The 23,522-nt window shown below is 30.3% G+C and overlaps 1 protein-coding gene and 1 non-coding gene across 2 annotated transcripts; both read right to left on the bottom strand.

Annotated features, from left to right (window-relative positions):
• Positions 1-11,196: 11,196 nt before the first annotated feature.
• Positions 11,197-14,513, bottom strand: LOC101252323 (cell number regulator 8). Its single transcript, XM_004246628.5, has 3 exons — positions 13,990-14,513; positions 12,538-12,740; positions 11,197-11,628 (listed from the first exon to the last, which is right to left on the bottom strand). The coding sequence occupies exons 1-3, from the start codon at positions 14,276-14,278 to the stop codon at positions 11,395-11,397; spliced, it is 726 nt and encodes a 241-aa protein (XP_004246676.2). The 5' UTR covers positions 14,279-14,513; the 3' UTR covers positions 11,197-11,394.
• A 1,554-nt stretch (positions 14,514-16,067) lies between these two features.
• On the bottom strand, positions 16,068-18,253 carry LOC101252623 (uncharacterized). Its single transcript, XR_011211671.1, has 3 exons — positions 17,913-18,253; positions 17,161-17,321; positions 16,068-16,326 (listed from the first exon to the last, which is right to left on the bottom strand). It is a non-coding gene; the product is annotated as an uncharacterized protein (transcript).
• Positions 18,254-23,522: the final 5,269 nt, after the last annotated feature.

Genomic DNA, 23,522 nt, shown 5'->3' with positions numbered 1-23,522 from the left:
ATGAATTCTATTTTATCCAAAATTTCCAAAACAAAATGGCCAAAAATTTTCATGGACGTTCGTTAATACCTTACATATGGAACCAATTTACCATATTGGGAAAAATGTTGCATTTTTAAGTTCAATCAAGCTCAAAAGAAGAATTAAAAAACAGATTTTAATGATTTTCTTGTTCTATAACCACAGATTTTTTTATCTGGAAATCACGGAACAAAATGGAAAATTTTTTTTGAAGACGTCTGTTAAGACCTTAGAAACGGAACCAGTTCGTACCACGGGGAAAAATGGTGCATTTTCAAGTTAAAATGAGCCTCAAAGCATGCAAATACAGGTTTATCGATTTTCATGTGCAATAGCCCCTTATTTTTTATGATTAGGAAATCCCGAAACAAAATGGTTGAAACGTTTCAAGGACGTCTGTTAAGACTTTAGAAATGGAATCAATTATTCCCGCAGGGAAAATGGTGCATTTTCAAGTTCAAACGAGCCCCAAAGCAGGGGAAGACAGATTTTACCGATTTTTGTGTGCTAGCCCATGGATCTTTTTTTATCCAGAAATTCCAAAACAAAATGGTTGAATTTTTCATAGACATTCATTAAGACCTTAGAAATAGATCCAGATTATCTTGTATGGAAGAATGGTGCATTTTCAAGTTCAAACGAGTCCCACAAGACGCAAATGCAGATTTTATGAACTAACATGTGTTATAGCCCATAGATTTTTCTTGATCCGGAAATCACGAAAAAAATTTCATGGACGTCTGTTAAGACATTAAAAAAGGAATCAGTTCATCTCGCAGGGTAAATGGTGGATTTTCAAGTTAAAACGAGACCGAAAATAGGTAAAGGCAGATTATACATATTTTCATATGCTATAGCCCATGGATTTTTTTGATCTGGTAATCCTAAAACAAAATGGTCGAATCTTTTCATGGACGTCCATTACGGCCTTAGAAATTTAATTAGTTTGTTCCGCAGGGAAAAATAGCTTTCATGTTCAAACGAGCCCAAAATAGGCAAAGATAAATTTTATCGTTTTTCGTGTGCTATAGCTCATGAATTTTTTTTGATTCGGAAATCCAAAAATAAAAGGATCAAAATTTTTCATGGACGTCTGTTATGACCTTAGAAATGGAATTAGTTATTACCGCACGGAAAATGGTGCATTTCAAAGTTCAAACGAGCCCAAAGCAGGCAAAAGAACATTTTACCCATTTTCGTGTGCTTTAGCCCATGAATTTTTTATCCAAAAATCTCGAAAAAAAATGACAAAAGTTTTTCATGAATGTCCGTTAAGATTTAAGAAATGAAACCAGATCATTTTTCAGGAAAATTATTGGCATTTTTTATTTCAAACAAGTTCAAAAAGCAGGTAAACGTAGATTTTGCCGATTTTCGTGTGCTATAGTCCTTGGATTTTTTGTGATCCAAAATTTCTCAAAAAAAGGGTCAAGTTTTTAATGGAAGTCCGTTAAGTCCTTAGAAATGTATCTAGTTCGTCTTGAGGGATTAATGGGGGCATTTTCAAGTTCAAACAAACTCCAAATTAGAAAAATGTTGATTTTGCCGATTTTCATGTGCTATAGTCAATGAATTTTTCATGATCCACAATTTCAAAAACAAATAGCAGAAATTTTTCATGGAAATTCGTTAAAACCTTAACAATGTATCCAGTTCGTCCCGCAGAATAACGGGGGCATTTTCAAGTTCAAACGAGCTCCAAAGAGGTAAACGCAGATTTTATCGATTTTCATGTGCTATAGTTCATGATTTTTTTGTGATTCAGAATTCTCGAAATAAAATGGCCAAAATATTACATGGATGTGCTTTAAGACCTTAACAATGTACCCATTGCGTCCTGCGAGAAATACAGGGGCATTTTGAAGTTCAAAGAGCTCGAAAGAACGTAAACAACAGACTTTGTTGATTTTCGTGTGCTATCGTACATGACTTTATCTGATCTAGAATTCCCAAAATAAAATGACCAAAATTTTTTATGGACGTCAGTTAAGACCTTAGCAATGTATCAAGTTAATCCTTAGAGAAAAATGAGGGCATTTTCAAGTTCAAACAAGCTCTAAAGAAGGTAAACACAAAGTTTTGCTGATTTTAATGTGCTATTGTCTATAGATTTTTCGTGATCCAGATTTCCCAAAATAAAATGATCAAAACTTTTCATGGACGTTCGTTTAGACCTTAGTAATGTACCACACTCATCCTACGGGAAAAAATGACATTTTCCAGTTCAAACGAGCTCCAAAGTAGATAAACGCAAATTTTACCGATTTTCATGTGCAATAGTCCATAGATCTTTTGAGATCTAGAATTCTCGACATAAATTGGCTGAAAATTTTCATGGACGTCCGTTAAGACCTTAACAATGAACCTATCTCATTCCGCAGAAAAAATTGGCGCATTCTTAAGTTCAAACGACCTCCAAAGCAGGAAAATGCAGATTTTACCAATTTTCTTATTTTATAGTCCATGAACTTTTTGTGATCCGAAATTTCAAAAAAAATGGTCGAAATACTTCACAGACGTCCTTTAAGATCTTAGCAATATACCAAGTTCATCCCGCGGAAAAAACGGGAGCACTTTCAAATTCAAATGAGCTCAAATGAAGGTATATGCATATTTTGCTGATTTTCGTGGTCAATAAGTCCATGAATTTTTTTAATCATAAATTCCCAAAGTAAAATTATCAAAAATTTTCATGGGGGTTCGTTAAGACCTAAGAAATGTACCAAGTTTGTCCCACATAAAAAATGACGATATTTCCATGTTCAAACGAGTCCGAAGAAGGTAAACGTAAATTATATCAATTTTTGTGTGTTGTCCATGGCTTTTTCTCATCTTGAATTTTGAAACAAAATGAACGAAATGTATCTTGGATGTCAGTTAAGACCTTAGAAATGTACCCAGTTCATCTTATGGAAAAAAACATGGGCATTTTCAAATTTAAACGAGCTCCAAAGCACTTACATGTAAGTTTTATCGATTTTAGTGTGCTATAGTTCATGAATTTTTTGGTGTCCAGAATTCCCAAAACAAAAAGGCCAAAAATTTTCATGGACCTCCGTTAATCTCCTAGCAAAGTACTCAGTTCAACCCGAGGGAAAAAGGACATTTTCGAATTCAAAAGAGCTCTAAAGAAGGTAAACACATATTTTGTTAATTTTCGTGTGCTATAGTCCATAAATTTTTTGTGATCCGAAATTCACGAAATAAAATGTCTTAAAATTTTCAAGAACGTCAGTTAAGACCTTAACAATTTACCTAGTTCGTCCTGCAGAAAAAATTAAGGCATTTTCAATTTCAAACGCGCTCAAATGTAGGTAAGCGCGAATTTTATTGATTTTTGCGTGTTATAATCCATGTATTTTTTGTGATTAAGATTTCCCAATACAAAATGATCAAAGTTTTTAATGGATGTTCTATAAGACCTTAAAAATGTACCCAGTTCTACCCGCGAAATGCGGCAGGAATTCCAAGTTCGAATGGAGCTCCAAAAAAGGTAAATGCAGATTTTGCCAATTTTCGTGTGCTGTCTATGAATTTTTCGTGATCCAAAATTCTTGAAACAAAATGACCAAAAAATTTCATAAACGTGCGTTAACACATTTGAAATGTACTAGTGCGTTTTGTGGAGTAAAAAGACACTTTGAAGTTCAAACGAGCTCCAAAGCAATTCAAGACAGATTTTGTTGATTTTCACGTGCTATTGTCCATGACTTTATCAGATCAGGCATTCTCAAAACAAAATGACCAAAAAAAAATTTCATGGACGTTCGTGAAGACCTTAGCAATATATTTAGTTCATCCTCCAATAAAAATGAAAGAATTTTCAAGTTCAAACGAGCTCCAAAGTAGGTAAATGCAGATTTTACCGATTTTCTTATGTTATAGTCCATGGAATTTTTATTATTCGAAATTTCAAAAAAAATAGCCAAAAATTTTCACGGACGTCCATTAAGACCTTATCAATATACCAAGTTCACCCAGCGGAAAGTGGAGGCACTTTCAAATTCAAACAAGCTCTAATGAAGGTAAACGCAGATTTTGCTGATTATAAATTCCCGAAGTAAAATTATCGAAAATTTTCATTGTGGTCGTTAAGACCTTAACAATGTAACAAGTTTGTCCCGCAGGAAAAATAATGGCACTTTCATGTTCAAACGAGTCTGAAGAAGGTAAACTTAAATTTTATCAATTTTTATGTGTTGTCCATGGTTTTTTCTGATCTTGAATTTCTCAAAACAAAATGAACAAAATTTTTCTTAGACGTAAGTTGATACCTGAGCAATTTACCTAGTTTATCAGCCGAGAAAAACATAGGTATCTTCAAGTTCAAACGAGCTCTAAAGCATGTAAATGCAAATTTTATCGATTTTTATGTGCTATAATCCATGAGTTTTTTCGTATCCAGAATTCCCAAAACAAAAAGATCAAAATTTTTCATCCACATCCGTTAATCTCCTAGCAAAGTACCCAGTTCTTCTTGTGGGAAAAACAGGGGCATTTTCAAATTCAAAAGAGCTCTAAAGTAGGTAAATGTAAATTTTGTTGCTTCTCGTTTGCTATAGTCCATGAATTTTTGTGATCCAGAACTCACGAAACAAAACGTATAAAAATTTTAAGATCGTCACTTAAGACCTTAACAATGTACCCAGTTCATCCCGCGGGATAAATGAGGACATTTTAAATTTCAAACGAGCTCTAAAGTAGGTAAGCGCAGATCTTATCGATTTGCGTATGCTATAGTCCATGTATTTTCTGTGATTTGAAATTCCCAATATAGAATAACCAAAATTATTCATGGACGTTCGTTGAGATCTTAAAAATGTACCTAGTTCTTTCGGCGGAATAACGAAGACATTTTCAAGTTCAAACAAGCTCCAAAGAAGGTTAACACAAATTTTGCGAATTTTTCGTTTGCTATAGTCCATGAAGTTTTTGTGATCCAGAATTCTCGAAACAAAATGATAAAAAAATTTCATGGACGTGCGTTAAGATTTAAGTAATTTACCTAGTGCATTCTGCGGGAAAAACAAGGGCATTTTGAAGTTCAAACAAGCTCCAAAGCAAGTAAATGCAAATTTTGCTAATTTTCGTGTGCTATAATGCATGACTTTATGTGATCAGGTATTCCCAAAACAAAATAACAAAAAAATTTCATGGACATCGGTTAGGACCTTAGCAATGTATCTAGTTCATCCTCTGGGAAAATGGAAGTATTTTCAAGTTCAAACGAGCTCCAAAGAAGGTAAACGCATTATTTTCTTGATTTTCGTGTGCTAAATTGTCCATGAATTTTTTGTGATCTAGAATGTTCAAAATTAAAATACCAAAACTTTCATGAACGTCCGTTTAGAACTTAGCAATGTACCCAGTTCACCCTGTGGGTAAAATAGGGATATTTTCAAGTTCATAAGAGCAGCAAATTAGGTAAACGTAAATTTTATCGATTTTTATGTGCTATAGTCCATAGATTTTCTGAGATTTAGAATTCTAGATATAAAATGGTTGAAAATTTTATGGACGTCCATTAAGACCTTAGCAATGAACCAAGTTCATCCTGCATGAAAAATGAGGGCATCTTTAAGTTCACCTAGCTCCAAAGTAGGTAAATGCATATTTTACCAATTTTCTTATGTTACCGTGCATGAACTTTTTATGATCCAAAATTTCAAGAAAATGCCTAGAATTTTTATGCTCCAATGAAGGTATACACAGATTTTGCTGATTTTTGTGGTCAATAAGTCCATGAATTTTTTGTGATAATAAATTTCCAAAATAAATGACTGAAATTTTTTATAAACATCCGTTAAGACCTTAGCGATGTACCAATTTTTTCACGCGGGAAAAACTTCAACATTTTCATGTTCAAACAAGTCAAACGAAGGTAAATGCAAATTTTATTAATTTATGTGTGTTATAGTCCATAGATTTTTCTGATCTTGAATTTTCGAAACAAAATGAACAAAATTTTTCTTGGACATCAGTTAAAACCTTAGAAATGTACCCAGTTCATCCCGTAAGAAAAATATGGACATTTTAAAGTCCAAACAAGCTCCAAAGCACGTAGATGCAAATTTAATCAATTTCGTGTGCTATAGTCCATGATTTTTTTTGTATCCAGAATTCCTATAACAAAATGGCCGAAATTTTTTCATGGACGTCCGTTAATTCCTATGAAAAGTATCCGGTTTGTCCTATGGAAAATAGGGGAAATTCTAAATTCAAAAGAGCTCTAAAGTAGGTAAATGCAAATTTTATTGATTTTCGTGTGTTATAGTCCATGAAATTTTTGTGATCTGGAATTTACCGAAACAAAATGACTGAAATTTTTAAAGAACGTCAGTTAAGACCTTAATAATGTACCCAATATGTTCCGCGGGATAAATGAAAGTATTTCCATTTTAAACGAACTCCAAAGTAGGTAAACAAAGATTTTATCGATTTTTATGTGCTATATAGTCCATGTATTTCTTGTGATTCGAATTTTTCAATTCAAAATGATCAAAAATTTTCATGGTTGTTTGTTAAGACCTTTGCAATGTACCTAGTTCATTTCGCAGAAAAAAATACGGTGTTTGAAATTTTAAACGAGCTTTAAAGCAGGTAAACAAAGATTTCGTGTGCTATAGTCCATGAATTTTTTGTGATCCACAGTTCTCGAAACAAAATGACCAAAATTTTCATGCAAATCCGTTAAGACCTTAGCAATTTACCTAGTTTGTCCCACGAGAAAAATGAGGGCATTTTCAAGTTCAAACAAACTCTAAAGCAGGTAAACACACATAATGTCGATTTTCATGTGCTATAGTCCATGGATTTTTTATGATCCAAAATTCGTGAAACAAATGGCCAAAATATTTCATGAACGTCCTTAAGACCTTAACGATGTACCTAGTTCATCCCGCGGAAAGAACGGGGACATTTTCAAGGTCAAACGAGCTTCAAAGCGAGTAAAAATAAATTTTCTCGATTTTCATGTGTTATAGTCCATAGATATTTTGTGATTCGGGATTCTCGAAATGAAATGGCCGAAAATCTTCATGGACGTCCTTTAAGACCTAAGTAATGTACCCAATTCGTCCTGCAAGAAAAATATTGCATTTTAAAGTTCGAACGAGCTCCAAAGTAGGTAAACACAGATTTTATCGATTTTTGTGTGCTATAGTGTATGGAATTTTTGTGAAATGGAATTCCCAAAAAAAATTGGGCCAAAAATTTGCATGGACGTCCGTCAACAACTTAGCAATGTACCAAATTCGTCCCACGTGATAAATAGGGGAATTTTAAAGTTTAAACGAGCTCTAAAGAGGGCAAATGCAGATTTTGTTGATTTTCATGTGTTATAGTCCATGGATTTTTAGTGATCCGGAATCCCTGACACAAGACGATCAAAATTTATTGTGGACGTTATTAAGACCTTAGCATTGTAAGCAGTTCCTCCCACGAAAAAAATGAGACATTTTTAAATTCAAACGAGCTCCAAAGTAGGTAAATGTAGATTTTGTTAATTTTCGTGAGCTATATAGTTCATGGATTTTTTATGATTCAAAATTCCCAAAATGAAATAGCCAAAAAATTTCATAGACGTCCATTAAGACCTTTGAAATTTATCAAGTTCGTTCCGCAGGAAAAATGTGGATTTTCAATTTCAAACAATCTCCGAAGAATGTAAATGCAAATTTTGTTGATTTTCATGTGATATAATCCATGACATTTTTTTGATTCCGAATTTTTGAAATAAAATGATCAAAATTTTTCATGGACGTCTATTAAGACCTTAGCAATGTACCCAAATCGTGATGTACGAAAAACGAAAGCATTTTCAAGTTCAAACGAGCTCAAAAGTAGGTAAACACAGATTTTGCCTATTTTGTGTGCTCTATGATTTATTTTAAAGTCAGAATTCCTGAAACAATGTGGCCGAAATTTTTCATGGACGTACGTCAAGACTTTAACAATGTATCCAGTTTGTCTCGCTGGAAAAATTGGGGCATTTTAGAGTTTAGACGAGCTCTAAAGCAGGTAAACTAGATTTTACCCTCTTTCTTTTGCTATAGTCTTTAGATTTTTATTATACGGAACTTCCTAAACCAATTGGAAGAAATTTCTCATGTACGTCCGTTAACACCTTAAAAATGTATTTAGTGTGTCTCCAGAAAAAAGCGGGGGCATTTTCAAGTTCAAACGAGCTCCAAAGCAGGAAAACAAAAATTTTGTCAATTTTCATGTGCTATAATTTCTGGCTTTTTTGTGATTCGGAAATTCCAAAATAAAATGGTAGAAATTATTCATGAAAATTCGTTAAGACCTAAGAAATGTAACTACTTCCTCCCGCGGGAAAAATGGGGGAATTTTCAAGTTCAATCGAGCTCAAAAGCATGTAAACGAAAGTTTTACCAATTTTCGTGTGCTATAGTCAACGGATTTTATCCGAAATTTCCGAAACTAAATGGCTAAATATTTTCATGGACATCCATCAAGATTTTAGCAATGCACTAGTTCATCATGTGGGAAAAACGAGGGCATTTCCAACTCCAAACAAGCTCCAAAGCAGGTAAACACATATTTTGTCGATTTTTATGTGTTATAGTCGATGCATTTTTTATAATCCGAAATTCCTGCAACAAAATGACCAAAAATTTTCATGGGCGTCTGCTTAAACCTTTGTAATGTACCTAGTTTGTCCCGGAGAAAAGCGTGGCATTTTCAACTTCAAACGAGCTTCAAAGTAGGTAAACACAAATTTTTTTGATTTTCGTGTGCTATAGTTCATGGATATTTTGTAATCCAGAACTCCCAAAAAAATTGTCGAAATTTTTCATTGACGTTCATTAAGACCTTAGCAATGAACCTAGTTAGTCCCATGGAAAAATGGGGGCATTTTCAAGTTCAAACGACCTCCAAAGAAGGTAAGCTTAGATTTTACCGAATTTTGTGTGCTATAATCGATAATTTTTTGTGATCTGAAATTTTTGAACCACAATGACTGACTTTTTTTATAGACGTCTGTTAAGATTTTAAAATATACCTAATTCATTTCACGAGAAAAGTGGGGGCATTTTAAAATTCAAAACAGCTTCAAAGCAGGTCAACATAGATTTTGTTGATTTTCGTGTGTTATAGTCCATAGTTTTTTGTGATCTGGATTCTCGAAACACAATGGCCAGAAATTTTCATGGACTTCAGTTAAGACCGTAATAGCGTACCCAATTTGTTCTGTGGGAAAAACGGAGGCATTTTCAAGTTCAATCGAGCTCCAAAGTAGGTAAACCTAGATTTTATCAATTTTCGTTTGTTATCATCCATAGATTTTTTGTGATCCGGAATCCTAAAAAAAACAGATAAAATTTTTCATAGGCGTCTGTTAAGACCTTAGAAATGTACGCAGGAAGATGGAGAAATTATCAAGTTCAAACGAGCTCCAAAATACGTAAAGACAGATTTTAATGATTTTGGTGTGGTACGTAAAGATATATATATATATATATGTGTGTGTGTGTGTGTGTGTGTGTGTGTGTGTGTGTGTGTGTGTGTGTGTGTGTGTGTGTGTGTTGAGTAATATTTGATTGATAGTAATATTTTTATTGGGTGTAGGAGTAAAATGGTAATCTAATCGCACAGATCAAAGAGGAGCAGAAACGTAGAACTCTACGTTTCTATTACTATGATCATGAGGCTAAGCAGCAACAGTTCGTTTCTGGAGAATTAAATTAGGTCTAGAATTATAAGTTAATTTATAATTAAAAAATATTTATTAAAACTGCAAGGTTAAAACGATAAATCAATTTTTAGGGCAAAACTCTTATAATGATGAATATTTTAAAATGCCTAAAATGGCCCTATTGACCCAATCAAATTTTGATAAAGAAACGAATTGCAGGAGAACTTTAGGGGAGATAGGCTAGCAAAGTATGAAGTAACATTTCATGACATACTTTAATGCTTTGGTTTCTCACATCATTCTTTGGAGTTCGGATTTACAAAGAAACAACTTTTTTATCCCATAAAAAAAGGTAGAATTTACGTATATCCTATTCTCCCCAAATTCCATTTGGGGAATTACACTGGGTATATCGGGATACTAGATTTAAAGACATGGGGATATGTTAACCAGAGCAACACATATATTAGGTTTAAGTCATATGCGGCCCTTTGAAGTTGTCCGCATATTTCATTTGAACACCTCAACTTATCTTTGTTCCTATTGAATACTCTATTTGTTCAAAAGTCATTCCTATTAGACACAAAATGCTGACATGTCAAAAAACGTATACTACACTCTCTTTGGGCGCGTAAAACTATTGAAAATAATTTTTTTTCTTTTTTTATTAACTTATATGCAAAAATTAATAAAAAAAGCAAAAATTATTTCTTTTGAAAATGAAGTCTTTTTCTCCACTTCCTCTGCCATTTTCAATCTTCCATTTTCATAAAAAAATTTCACATACACAGCACACCCCATCCTCTTCACCTATCTGTTTCTTTTACCGTTCCAATTCTTCTTCTGCTTTTTCCTTTTTTATTCTTTTTTAATGTAGATTTACATATTTAATATTCCGACAAAACTTCATTTATTCCGGCGAAATAAATATGAATTAATAAAAATTTGTTATTATCTATTATAATTGCGATAAATAATTACAGATGGAAAAAAGATAAATGCAATAAATTGAAGGTTTTGATGATTTTAAAATGAAAAAGAATAGATATTTAGCTTGGGTGGATGGTGTATTACCGACGTTGATGAAAGGAGTAAGATTCGATGGAGGAAAAAAAATGTGAGTTGATCAATGGAGAAGGAAGAGGTCAGATGATGGTTTACTGGCTTGTCGTGGCCGGCATCGGCGTTGATCAATGGAAGAGCGACTATGATTTTTGAAGAAGAAGACGCATGGTAGGGGGGTAATTCAAAAGAAAAAAATTATTTTCTTTAAAAAAACATTTTGGATTATTTCAATAATATTTTTTAAAAATTGGATTTTAATGCCACGTGTCATCATTTAATTGGTATGTTTACTGTGTGCCAACGTTTGAAATACACGCATCTTAATGTTTTAACTGATTGTCATTTTGTGTTAAATAGGTATATATTTCTTAAGGTTCAAGCGTTCAATAGGTACAAGTCTAACTTAAGGTGTCTAAGTGAAATATGCGGACAACTTCAAGGGGCCGCATATAACTTAAGCCCATATATTATTAGCAGAATCCATGTCTTTTATGCACATACACATTATAAACACAACACATATAGGTCTTCAAGTTTTACATAACTGGCAAAACTATAAAAAAAAGTCGAGCATTCAGAAGCTTTAAGAAAATGGATACAAATCAAACCAAGAAGGAAATGGCTTGGACTCCTCATCGAAATAATCTTGCTTAGCGGCCCATGGTTTGCTCGTTAGGGGGGATCATAACGAGCACTTGTTGGGCCTTAAAGCCAGGATGAGGAAGCCTACGACGAAGCTCACGACCTTCTTGGCAAAGAGCACAAGGGTGGCAGAAGAAATGAGTTGCAAAGTCACAAACTGACTCACATTGCTCGCGTTGCACCTCGTCCTCAATAAAGCTCCCGCAGCACCCACTAGACCTGTTGAACGCCTCACAGCTCCCCTGTAGATGATACAAATTTGGATTTACAAACTCTAACTGGGATAAAACTTATAGAACTGCGACTACAACCATCTGGACGAACTTGACAGAATAGGGGTTAAGTAGGCATACACATTACCTTCCCTAGACCCCCCCCCCCTCCCCTACTCATGGGATTACACTCGTATGTTGTTGAATTCTCTTCTTTTTCTTTTTGATAAGTCACAAGCAGAAAAGTTTTCTTCAAAGCTCTACCTTCTTTTATCTATTTTACTTTTTTGCGATAAATCCCTGCAAATCTCTATCCTTATACGAAAAAAGTTCAAGATTTACTGATCAAGTATCAAGTCCCGATCCTAACCAAATAGATAGATAAATCCAAATGAAAAGTTAAATAGAGAGAATTGACCAAATCTTAGGTCATGTTGCCAGTTAATTGATATGATTGAACCTTGTCTGAACCACTTTACATATTCTATAAGAATGTGTGGACCACTTTACCATTTTTTTAATAAGGATGTGTAAACCACTTCACATTTTTTTATAAGAAAGTGTGAACCACTATACCAATTTTTAGAAAGATATGTGCACCACTTTATCTTTTAAAGTCACTACCACAAAACTCTTACTGCTGAACTACCTGTTAGAAAGTATTTTTTACAACAAACTTATACACTCGTACCGGACCAACAGTTATGAGCTTGGGCCAGGGTTAGATTACAGTGAGCAAAATCCACATAGGACTTTCCAAAAATAGATTTTTCACTTTGATGCGGAAAATATATATAAAAGAGGAGGAAGATATGAAGCAGAGCATTGGAAAGAAGAAACACATACACTGAAAGTAGAAATGAATCAGTGGATCATAACATAGAATGAGCTTAAGTAAATCATCTTCAGAAGGGTAAAATTTTTAGACAGACAACCTACCTCAAGATTGAACTTCCGGCGGATAGCTGTACGACTGGGATATGTAAAGCAAGGTGCCACACAGTTCGAGCCAAAGAAGGATTGTCCAATTAGGAAGAGGCCAGTGTAAGGCAAGCAGTGATTGGCAAAAGTCCCTGGAGCAGAACCAAGTCTCTCAGCATTGCTCCCGTAGAGCACGCATGGGGCCATGCTACCTAGTAAACCTGCAGAGACATGATGGTCATTTATCAGATCAGTATGATAAATAAAAACAAATTAAGGAGAAACCAGGAAAACTTTTGATCCCGGAAAGGGAAGTAAGTCTGGAACATCAACAGGAAAACCATATTGCAGAAATATAGCAATCAGACAAAAGAACTAGCAAAAGTAGAATTAATTCAGTAAAGCACGGGAGACACATAGAAACGAGCATGTGCGCATCTTGCTAATGGTCCTGCCTTTGTAGATTTGGTAGTGGATGCAAACTACTCAATTACATTACACTGATTAATACCTTGAAAATACTGTTTGTTGACATCAATTATCTATAAACATCATTTAAAATGTTAGTTAGATGTTTGTGCAATATGCATATGACTAGAAAATTAATATAACTTCGAATGTTGATCTAGCAGATGCATTTGCGGAAAATAGACATTATTTCTTGAAGAACAAACATGATTCAAGCAAACACAATCTAAAGATAAAGTGTTCCAGCTACTTCCATCTCAGCATAGCTATTTCCTCACTTGATCAGGTCATCAAAAGAAGCAAAAGTAAATTAAGAGAAGGGAATTGGGTACGACCCTTCCTTGGGCACTACCTGAACACGGGATCTTTGGCCACTGGGCTACCTTTTTTTTTTTTTGGCAACAAACTCCAACATCCTAGTTGTCAAAGGAAAATACAATTCCCCAGCTACAATTATCATCTATGACCATACATTTGCTTGCTAGTTCTTTTTCCATTAACATTAAGGAGCATATGTGCTCATAACTCAATGAACACACTCACAAGAACCAATAGTTGATTTTAGCAAAAGGCTGAACCTTTGTAGAGATTAGAATTCAACATCTGAACTAGATTTCTAAGCCTGATCATTTATGTTCGATCCACGAACTAGATAGCTAAGTTTAATTTTAAAAAAAGATCAATCCACGAATTTTGATAAACAAAAATAGAGATATGATCCAATCAATCAACTATACCCCAATCCTAAACCTCGCTGAGGTTAACAAAGCAAAGATCATCCCACAAATTTCAATCCACAAACATTTAATCCATTATAGCATAAAATCTGAATAACCAATCAATCAATTGAACCTCAGTAGTGAACTAATTTGGGTAGCTACGACTAATTAAAAACAAGAAAATACAGACATTTAATTCAATCACAGCATAAAGTTCGATAAACAATCAATCAACTACACCTCAATCAAAAACATAAAAAAAAAAATCATGAAAAATACTCACAAACTTCAATATCACTGCTGCAGAACTCATCAGTCCTTCCAAAACAAGCACAAAGTCCAGAATCCCACTGAGCCCTATTCATAATCGGATCAACGACAACTCCATGACCCATGGGGACCCCTTCAACTGTCCATCCCATCGGAACAACGGCTGATAAAGGCTTCACCGGATCCGCCGGAAACGGTGGAACTGGGGTTGTTGAAGAAATGGGTTTATTGGGTTTCTTCTCATCTTTCACCTCAGATTGTTGATTGGGTAAAAGTGGGTTCGATTCATCGGTATTTGCCATTGGGATTTTGATGAAATCAAGAAGATTTTTGAGGAATTTTGAAAGATTGGTGAAGAAATTTGTGCTATGTATAATGCTGTGTAAATACGTGTGGAATTGGTCCTTTGTCAATACTGCTAAGTTTTCTTAATTAGTCAACACCTTAATATATATTCGATTTTCGTCCCAAAATAAGTATCATTTTATCTTATGTTAAATTTGATAAAAATAAAAGAGATATAACATAACTATCTCTAAATTATCATTGAAAATCTAGAGATATATTTTAATTAAATTAAAACTTTATTAATTCGAATTCATTTTTTTGGTAACTTTGTGCATTTTTTTGACTTACATAGTATTCAAACATCTCTCACATAGTAGAACCACGGCCTGTACCATGTAAATCAAATGATGTATAAAATTACAAAATAAAAATGAATTCAAAAGTAATAAGACCTTAGTTTTGTTAAAATATATTTCTGATATTTTGTTCATAGTCTAAGAAAACTCGTTTTGTATCACAAAATAAATAAAAATATAGTTTATTGAATTAGGCATAATATATAAATATGTCGTTTAATCGGAATTTAGCTGATATTTATTCTCTCTATTTTGGGTGTATACAAATAGGCACTTAGACCTCATTTGTATGCACTTAATCGAACTCAAATTCTTAATTATTTAGATTCATCGCATTAAGTGTATTTGGTTTTTAAATCTTAATTTGAATAATTTAGATTCATCGTGTTAAGTTCATTCTGTTTTATTTTTTTAAAAAAAAAAGAACTTTTAATGAATCTAAAAAGAGTATGAACGAATTAAATTTATAATTAACTTTGCTCTCACGTCTACTAACTTTCTTCCTCTTTTTCCTTAATCAAATACCAAATTTTTTCCTCTTAATTAACAAGTAAATTTTCATAATTTTAATAAGTATTAATTTAATAATTTTCTTAAAATGTATTAATGTTCTCAAAAATTCTTATTATTACGATATATTTGGTGTACTAATGTTCATCAAAATTTTTGAATTAAAAATAATAAATATGTATATATATTTAAGATCTCTTATTAAAATTTTATTCTAAGGTCATTTTTTTTATCATTAGTTAACTCACAAGTCTAACTGATTCTGAAAATTATGTGTTAAGAAATTGTTTATTAGAAAAAATAACTTATTAAGTTTAAGATTTAATTTTGAACATTTAATTTTGGAAATCTCACAAATTAATTGTAATTCCATGTTCTATTAAACACGTAGTTCAACAAACACCATTCATTTTTCTTGAAAAATCCCCATTCACTTTGTTAATTTAACGTCTAAGTCAAATTTTTAAATTTATAAATTTCGAATTTATAGCTTTGTTATTTGTCATACCACTTGTGACGTGAGAATTATTTTCTTGATTGTTTTGATTTTGTGAAATACATTTTTTAGTTCGTCTAAAATAATTTAAATTTGTAAATCATTAATTTTAATTATTTTTATTTTTTTTAATAATTATCAGACAAAATGTTACATTATTTGAAGATAAGAGATTTTAGGGAAGAACCGACACTTGCAAATGCATAATACATCATTTGTTTTTTTGTCCCGAAAGGATAATATTTTCTTATATTATTTTTTGGAAAAAAATATTATATTTCATTTCAATATTGTATTTTTATAAGAAAAATTCCTTACTAAATTATTTTCTAATTTCAAAATTTAAACTCGATATTTCTAATAAAAAAATGAACGAATATCATATTAAAAGCTAAACTGAATAGTATAATTATTTTATGGATTCATAAAGAATAAATTGCATTTATTAAGACACAAACTTTAGTAGATATATATATCATAATATAAAAGTAAAATCAATCTCAAAGCATTTGGAAATTAATTACATACTCTATATTATTACATGAAAGTAAACTATATAATAAAGAAGTTCAAACATATATATTTTCGATTGCTTCATAAAAATAAGGACACACACTCTTTGCCCATATAAATCTAAAAATCACACCATTAATTATAATTATATTAAACTATTACTACATCATCCATGGTTTTTCTTCCCCTGCAGAATAAAAAAATAATATAAGAAAAAATTATAACTAATATGTTATCACATAATATCTAACTACACTAAAAAGATAAAAAAGACGATTCGATACATAAAATATCGTTGAAGGCCAATGAAGACAAAGTGTATTGTAGTAATCTAATACCTATTAATTATCAATTCCACAATTTAAATTCATGATTTATATATAAATTATACAAAAGTAATTTTATTGTTCCTCGAAAGTTTTTTAAAATACTAAATTGTACTAATAACATAAAAAAGAAAGCAGTTTGATGCATGAAATATCATGCATATATTCATGCAAAGTCAAAGGAACTCCGAACAAAGGGTGATATAACGACTTATATATCATTCTGAAAAAGCATTAATTGTTACTTTTATAATTTAAATTTACGACTTATATATAAATCACACAAAAATAATTTTATTATTCCTTACAAATTCCGTCTTTACAATACTAAACAACTCTAATTACATAAAAAGGAAAAACTCGATGGATAAAGCATATAAAAGTCCACACCCCAACGGATATGATGTAGCCATGTAACACTCTACTCCCTTAACACAAGCATTAATTATCATCTTCACAGTTTAAATTTTTGAGCTATATGTAAATTACTATAAAATAACGTTATCTTTATCCTAATATGTTATCTTTATCCTAAAGTTCCCCTTTAAAATACTAAACTATACTTCAACGATTAATAACATTTCAAATTATAGAGCTACGATACAATCAAATCTAAAACGAATAAAATATTAAGTCTAATTTCGATAATACAAAAATATAGTACACTAAAATATTCAAGAATAAAGTTTTCTTACATTTTTTCCAGGCTTAGTAGCATTGGGATGAAACAACGTGCCTCGATGATGATTATTATGTCTTCCTACTCTTTGTGGAGGCATTTTAGTATGAGTTTCTGGTCCTCTATAATCAATTTCATAAATTTCTGAGGCATTCACTTTTGATAAATCCATTTTTCCTATAAAAAACAAAATTAAAGTGAAATTATAGTAAGCAAAAAAATTATTTAAAAAAAAATAATCAAGAATGGTTCATAAATATCAAGATAGATGTAGCTTAATTAAGTAGCAGAATCAGAATTTAAACGTGGTAAGTCAACACGATAAATTTTGAAAATTTATTTAATTTTATAACCAACAACATGGACCCTTTTTTTTTTCAATTGTTTTTAGTGCTCCATCCATGTCGCAATTAATTTGGTAAGCTATGAATTTGGTGAGAAAAAAAGTACCTTCTATTCCTAAACCTACCTACTTGTGATAATTATATATATAATTATTCTTATTGTAGAAAAGGAAAAAAAATATAATTATTTTTACACATATATATAAAGTTCCTTTTTCTTCTATTATCAATTATAGTAAGCATGTAACTAAGCATATCTCATAAACTTCAAGTATACAAACATAGACGAATTTAGGATTTAGAGAGTATACTATAGTAATTTTAAAAGTAGTGTTAATCGATACATATTCAAACTAAAAAATAACGAAACATGCAGTTAAACTCACGAAACTCATTCTAGTTCCGCATCTGAATAAGTACAAACCTGAGGAAGGCGAGGCGAGGAGGAGAAGGAAGAAGATGACAATGAAGCTACACTTAAGCTTCATGGTAAAGATCAAGATCTTGATCAAGAATGTATATATATGTTTTATTTTATGCTAAAAGAGTGATGAAATTTGCTAATGAGAATTATTATAAGTACTCATTGGGGGAAAAAAAAATAGATCATGAAAGAAGCATGAATAAGTAGAGAATAGCACATGATGAGTAGATTTAAGTTCACAAGTTTTTGGCAATGGAAACACTCACCATCCACACAGCAATAATTTACAAGGTCATGATGTAGATGTGTTTGGATAGGAACATTTATGTAGTGTGTACCATAACCTCCCACCCCACCCCACCCCACCCCCACCCCCTTAACTTTATATAATTAATTTACTATATTTTGTAAAAAAATTCTTAAAATAATTATAACAAGTTTGTCTTTTATCAATAGAAAAATATATACCTCGTGAGCTTTGAAATAACTAGTATTTCTCATTCAATATTCAATATTTATAAAGTAGTCTTAATTGACTTAAATTCGTTCCGCATACGACACTCCATACCTCATAAACTTTCGAAATAAAAGTCTAACTCGGGAATTTTAAAAGTAATAATTAGTGAAGCAGCGCTTAATAAAGTTGACATGCGAATTCAGTCCAATTTTCGCTCTGATAAATTTAATACCAATTTAACCGTTAAGGAAGCGATCGCATAGGATATTAGAATAGGTATCAATATGAATTTCAAAAAATCGATTCAGTACGACTCAATATATATCGATTCAGTGTGACTCAATATATACTTGAAACGTAGTATAATAAATTTATAACATAAATATAATATGTGAGCTAAAGTTATTAGGTTTGAAACCTCAAAACTTTGTATCCCTCAAGAAAAAAAAATAGTCAATATAGTCCATGCATAATATGTATATAATCAATATGTGTATATTATATATTGAATATATCAATTTATTATAGCTATATTAATTATATATTTAAGACAATTTGTAAAATAATCTAAAATATGATAACGTCCTTTATAAATTCCATTAAAAAATCATGTGAAAATTTTGTATATCTATCAGAAATAGTACCCTATGATAAATATTTATGTGGTCACTTAATATTTGAAAGGACAAATCAGAAAATTGTAAATTGAAAGTGTACCTAACAAAAATAACTAATTCAAAGTATTATTTTTGTTTTATTTGTTTTTCCATACAAAATATTAGGACAGTGCCATGTGTTGTATTATTGTAAATGTCGTAGAATGGGGCATTCCATTTAAGAGACCCCTTGGCTTTTCTTTTTTTTTTAAATTTTTGACGTAGGCGATTAGATGAGTTAAATTTTCTTTTTTTTAATTTGATATCATATAAATTACATATTGAAGATGAATTATATTAAATAAATTCATGCGACAAATTCAATCAAGAAAGTATGTTGAAGATTTCGAATTTTAAACTGTCATTTGAAAGATTATTATCTACTCAATCAACTCAGCAAATATTTTTATTTGGTTCTTTGGTTGATCTTACACAACTAAAAACAATATATATATTTTTCTCATTGTCCCTTATGTACATTTTTATTTATTTTCTTGTCTCTAATAATTTTGAATTTGATAGACAAATAATTTAAGAAATCAAATAAAAACGCCATTAAGTTATATGTATCATCACTTAAATTGAGTTTATAGAAACTTAATTCAAGAAATCACATAACTTAATTAAGATTATAGTTTGAAAAAAAGTTAAATTATGTCCATCATTTATGTCTGATATATGGACAAAAATAATTCAAAGATTATTGTCATTCCTTCAAATAATTTCATAAAAAAATTATTTCGACATTTCAATTAAGATTGTGATTTATATATTGACCATTTATTTAAGGTGTCATAAATAAATTCTTTTTGGTAATTTTTATGAAATTGTTGATTAAAATATTAAGACCAAAGCATGTTATATGAAATCGTCGTTTTCTAATAACAATTGACATTACATATTGTTTGATGGCAAAACATAATTGTTTGTTTTAAATTGATGTATTTGGACCTTTGTTGGAAAAAATAATTATGGGGAGTTTGTCTTTATTATTCTTTATTTTTCTTAAGATAGATTAGATTGGCACCCTTTACTATGCTTTTTATTTTTATTTTTTGTGCATTTTGTGGTTGGAAAAATTTAATGCACTGCACAAGATGTGAAATTATAATTATTGTCTTTGTCCTAACATTTGAATGTATGTAAAAGTTTGATTTGATCCTTTAATAGTGAGGTTTTATATTTTGAATACTTCTTGAATTTGGATGGTAGGATATGTTTTTTCTAAATATGAAAAGATTATGATTTTTGCTAGTTTTCTCATTATTAAATGTGTATAGTTTATGTTATTTAAATTAATAAAGTATAATTTTAAAAGTATAACAATGTTTAATTAAATATTATATCCATTATAAAGATATTAAAGATATTTTTTTAATTTAAAGATATTGTAAAGATTATTTATTTGATTAAACATACTCCGAAGATAGTTAGTATCGTTGGTAATCGTCACTGATGGTCGTGAGGTGGTGACTACAGGTGATATTGGTTGGTTGAGGCCGTTGTGAGCAGAGAGGGAGCTAAGTGGGAGTTTGTGGGTTCGGACGAACTCAATAGTGTTTTAATAGATATTGTATTTGTATTGGAAATTATATATATATATATGCGTATATTAATTTGTAAACCTCTTAAAAAATTGATTCACAACTCAATAATACGGAAGGTTCCATGGAAATTCTTTCCACACTAATGTTTAATTTTGGGTTCGAAAATATTTTCTCGTATGTCCAAAAATTTAGACCACAAAACTCTTTATCTTGACTGTACCTATGATTATGAGGTAATGATATATTTTAAGTGGTTAACTTAACTATATAATCGATGATTGAGAACACTTTGAAAAGTTTTTCCAAGGTTAAAAATATCTGACAAAAATGCTTTATCATCTGTTCAAATGCTCAATTAAAATAAATCATAATTCAAGTATAAAATTTACCGACATATTTAAAAAATCAGTATGGTCACTGTTAATTATTGATTTTTACAATTGATGGATGATAAATATTATTATTTATAATATAAAAGATACAAGCAAAAATATTTGTAATATCTACTAATTTGTTTGTACATGCTTGTTACTTGTTCAAATAATTAATCTCTCTCCAAATCATATAAATCTCCCAAAAGAAAAACTCCCAAGATTTTAAATAAAATGTGAAGGCGATTTAAGGGATTAATTAATAAGATTTAAGACATGACTAATGATTTTTTTTGTACTTAGACAAGACTATCATGTAATTATAGCCTAATATGATTTTATGAGATTCATCCTAGGTCTCAAGAACAATACATGGTTTAGCATCATCGAAAGTCCAAGTGAAATGAATAGAATTTCTTCATTTTATTTTATCAGATCAAATTATTGATTTTTCGTTCTAAAAATGAAAAGAAAATAACAGGAAATTATTCGGTAATATTTTCTCTTCGATGAATATGTTAAGATGTAAATTCAAATAATACATTACATCTTTAAAGATTTACGATTATTTACAATTATGAATATATTTACCTACACTTACTTCATAAATAAGTATTTAAAATAATAAAAATTATAAAATTAAAATTTTGACTCCATCGATAAATAAAGTGGACATTTATTTTGTAGACATCATTTTGGGGACCAAATTCATGTAAGGCAAATGGCTGGATGGATTTGTATATATTGATTAAAATAATTAATAGCAATCTTTTTCATATAATTATTAAATGTATTATATACACTTGTTGATTTCTTGGTTTTTATTTATTTATTTTTATTTTTTGCCTATGAAAATAGTGGACAAGGATGAACTATTGAGAAAGATTGAAGTCCACATACATTATTACAGAAAGTTCCATGCTAGTCAATGATCTATTTTGACCAATTTAATTAAATATAATTCATTTTATTTTTTGTTTTTAAGGTTTATAAATAGGAACTTATTTTTATTTTACAAAGAGTAATATAAGTTATTCTAAAATTGAGTAAAATTTGACTTATAATTTATATATGTATTAATTGTGAACCAATAAATCAGATGATTTATAATAGACTTATAAATTTTAAATTTCGAGTTCATCATAAACATGATTCTTTTATCAGATATTCAAGATTATTCGTTACGAAAATTTCAATTATAGTGATCATAATTATTCATCACGAGCAACCATGAAAATTAAAGGAACTGTTATAGATAAGGTGTATAGATACACAAAATCTTAATAATGAGAAATCTTTCGAGAAAAAGCTCGCAAACTTGATATAAATTAAAGTAGATAACATCATATCATATTAAGAGTATTTTTAAAAGGTTTAATTCAATAACTATTATCATATGAAACTTAATTTGAAAGTGTACAAACAAAGTATTATATTGATAGTTGAAATGAAAAGAGCTATAAATAAAGTAAATGAAACGATATCCTTTAATAATGTAAAAAAAGTACTTTTAAAAATATTATATGAACGTGATAAAAATAGATACTATTATATTATATTAAAAAGTATAATTGAGTTAGTTTAGCTCAATACTAAAAACCCTTTTTTTCTTTTAAGTCTCATTTTTTTAAAATTATAATTTTATTTTTATTTTTTTGTGCTATGCATATTTGCTAGACTGGCATGCTCATATTAATGGTTAATTAAGTCCATTAATGAGAAACAGCTAATGCCTTCTGTATTTAATATTTATGGTCCAATTCTTCTCTGTATGATGTAGACAATGTCCTTAAATTTCATGTATATCCTAAGCTCAACTAATAAAATATATTGAAATTTTTCAATAATAATGATAGTTTTGAGGTTTAATTTTATTAAAAATAGTGAAAGTTTGGTAAATTATCAAACATATTATCCCTCCGATTTCAATAAATTTGTCACCAGTTTTTCTTTTGTCAAAACAAAATGACATAGTTATGTATATTATACATAACTTATGTATAACTGATATATAATTTACGCATCATTTGTTATGTATCAGATAAAGGAGCTATATATCTGTGAGTTCTGAAAAATTCAAAATAATTGTAATTTAAAAAGCTTTTAGAATAAGATATAATCGGCGTCTAAATTGATGAAATTTTCATACTTCATACTCAATATATTTTAGTCATATTAGTATGCTTATATATACTACTATTAAAATAAATATGTGAGCCTTTTCTTCTATTGGAAATTGCTAAAGTAATTTAATTTCAACTGAAACCAAAAAAAAAAAAAAGTAATTTCAACTTGTTTAATATTTTTCCTAATATATCATAGGGCAACTTTCACATATAGCAAATAAAAAATTTATATTTATATGCTATAGCAAAGTTTGTATAATAGTGCTCCATAGCAAACATAGAAACTGTATAATTCGCTATACATATACAGTTGAAGTAAATTGTATAAAACGAAGTGTATAAAACAAGAAAGAGAAAGACATTTGGATAGAAAATTGTATAAAAACGAAATGTATAAAATGAATTGTATTTTTATAAGTGTATAGAACGATTATATACAATTTGAATTTGTAT

This window comes from Solanum lycopersicum, chromosome 9 (assembly GCF_036512215.1).
Source record: "Solanum lycopersicum chromosome 9, SLM_r2.1".
Taxonomy (NCBI): Eukaryota; Viridiplantae; Streptophyta; class Magnoliopsida; order Solanales; family Solanaceae; genus Solanum; species Solanum lycopersicum.
Note: the sequence above shows the minus strand (reverse complement) of the source record. Positions and strands in the feature narration are given on the sequence as shown.

Coding starts and splice junctions, on each gene's coding strand:
- LOC101252323 (XM_004246628.5), bottom strand. CDS start 14,278: ATGGCAAATACCGATGAATCGAACCCACTTTTACCCAATCAACAATCT. Junction 12,741..13,989: donor CAGCAGTGATATTGAAGTTT/GTGAGTATTTTT, acceptor ATGTCTCTGCAG/GTTTACTAGGTAGCATGGCC. Junction 11,629..12,537: donor GCCGGAAGTTCAATCTTGAG/GTAGGTTGTCTG, acceptor TATCATCTACAG/GGGAGCTGTGAGGCGTTCAA.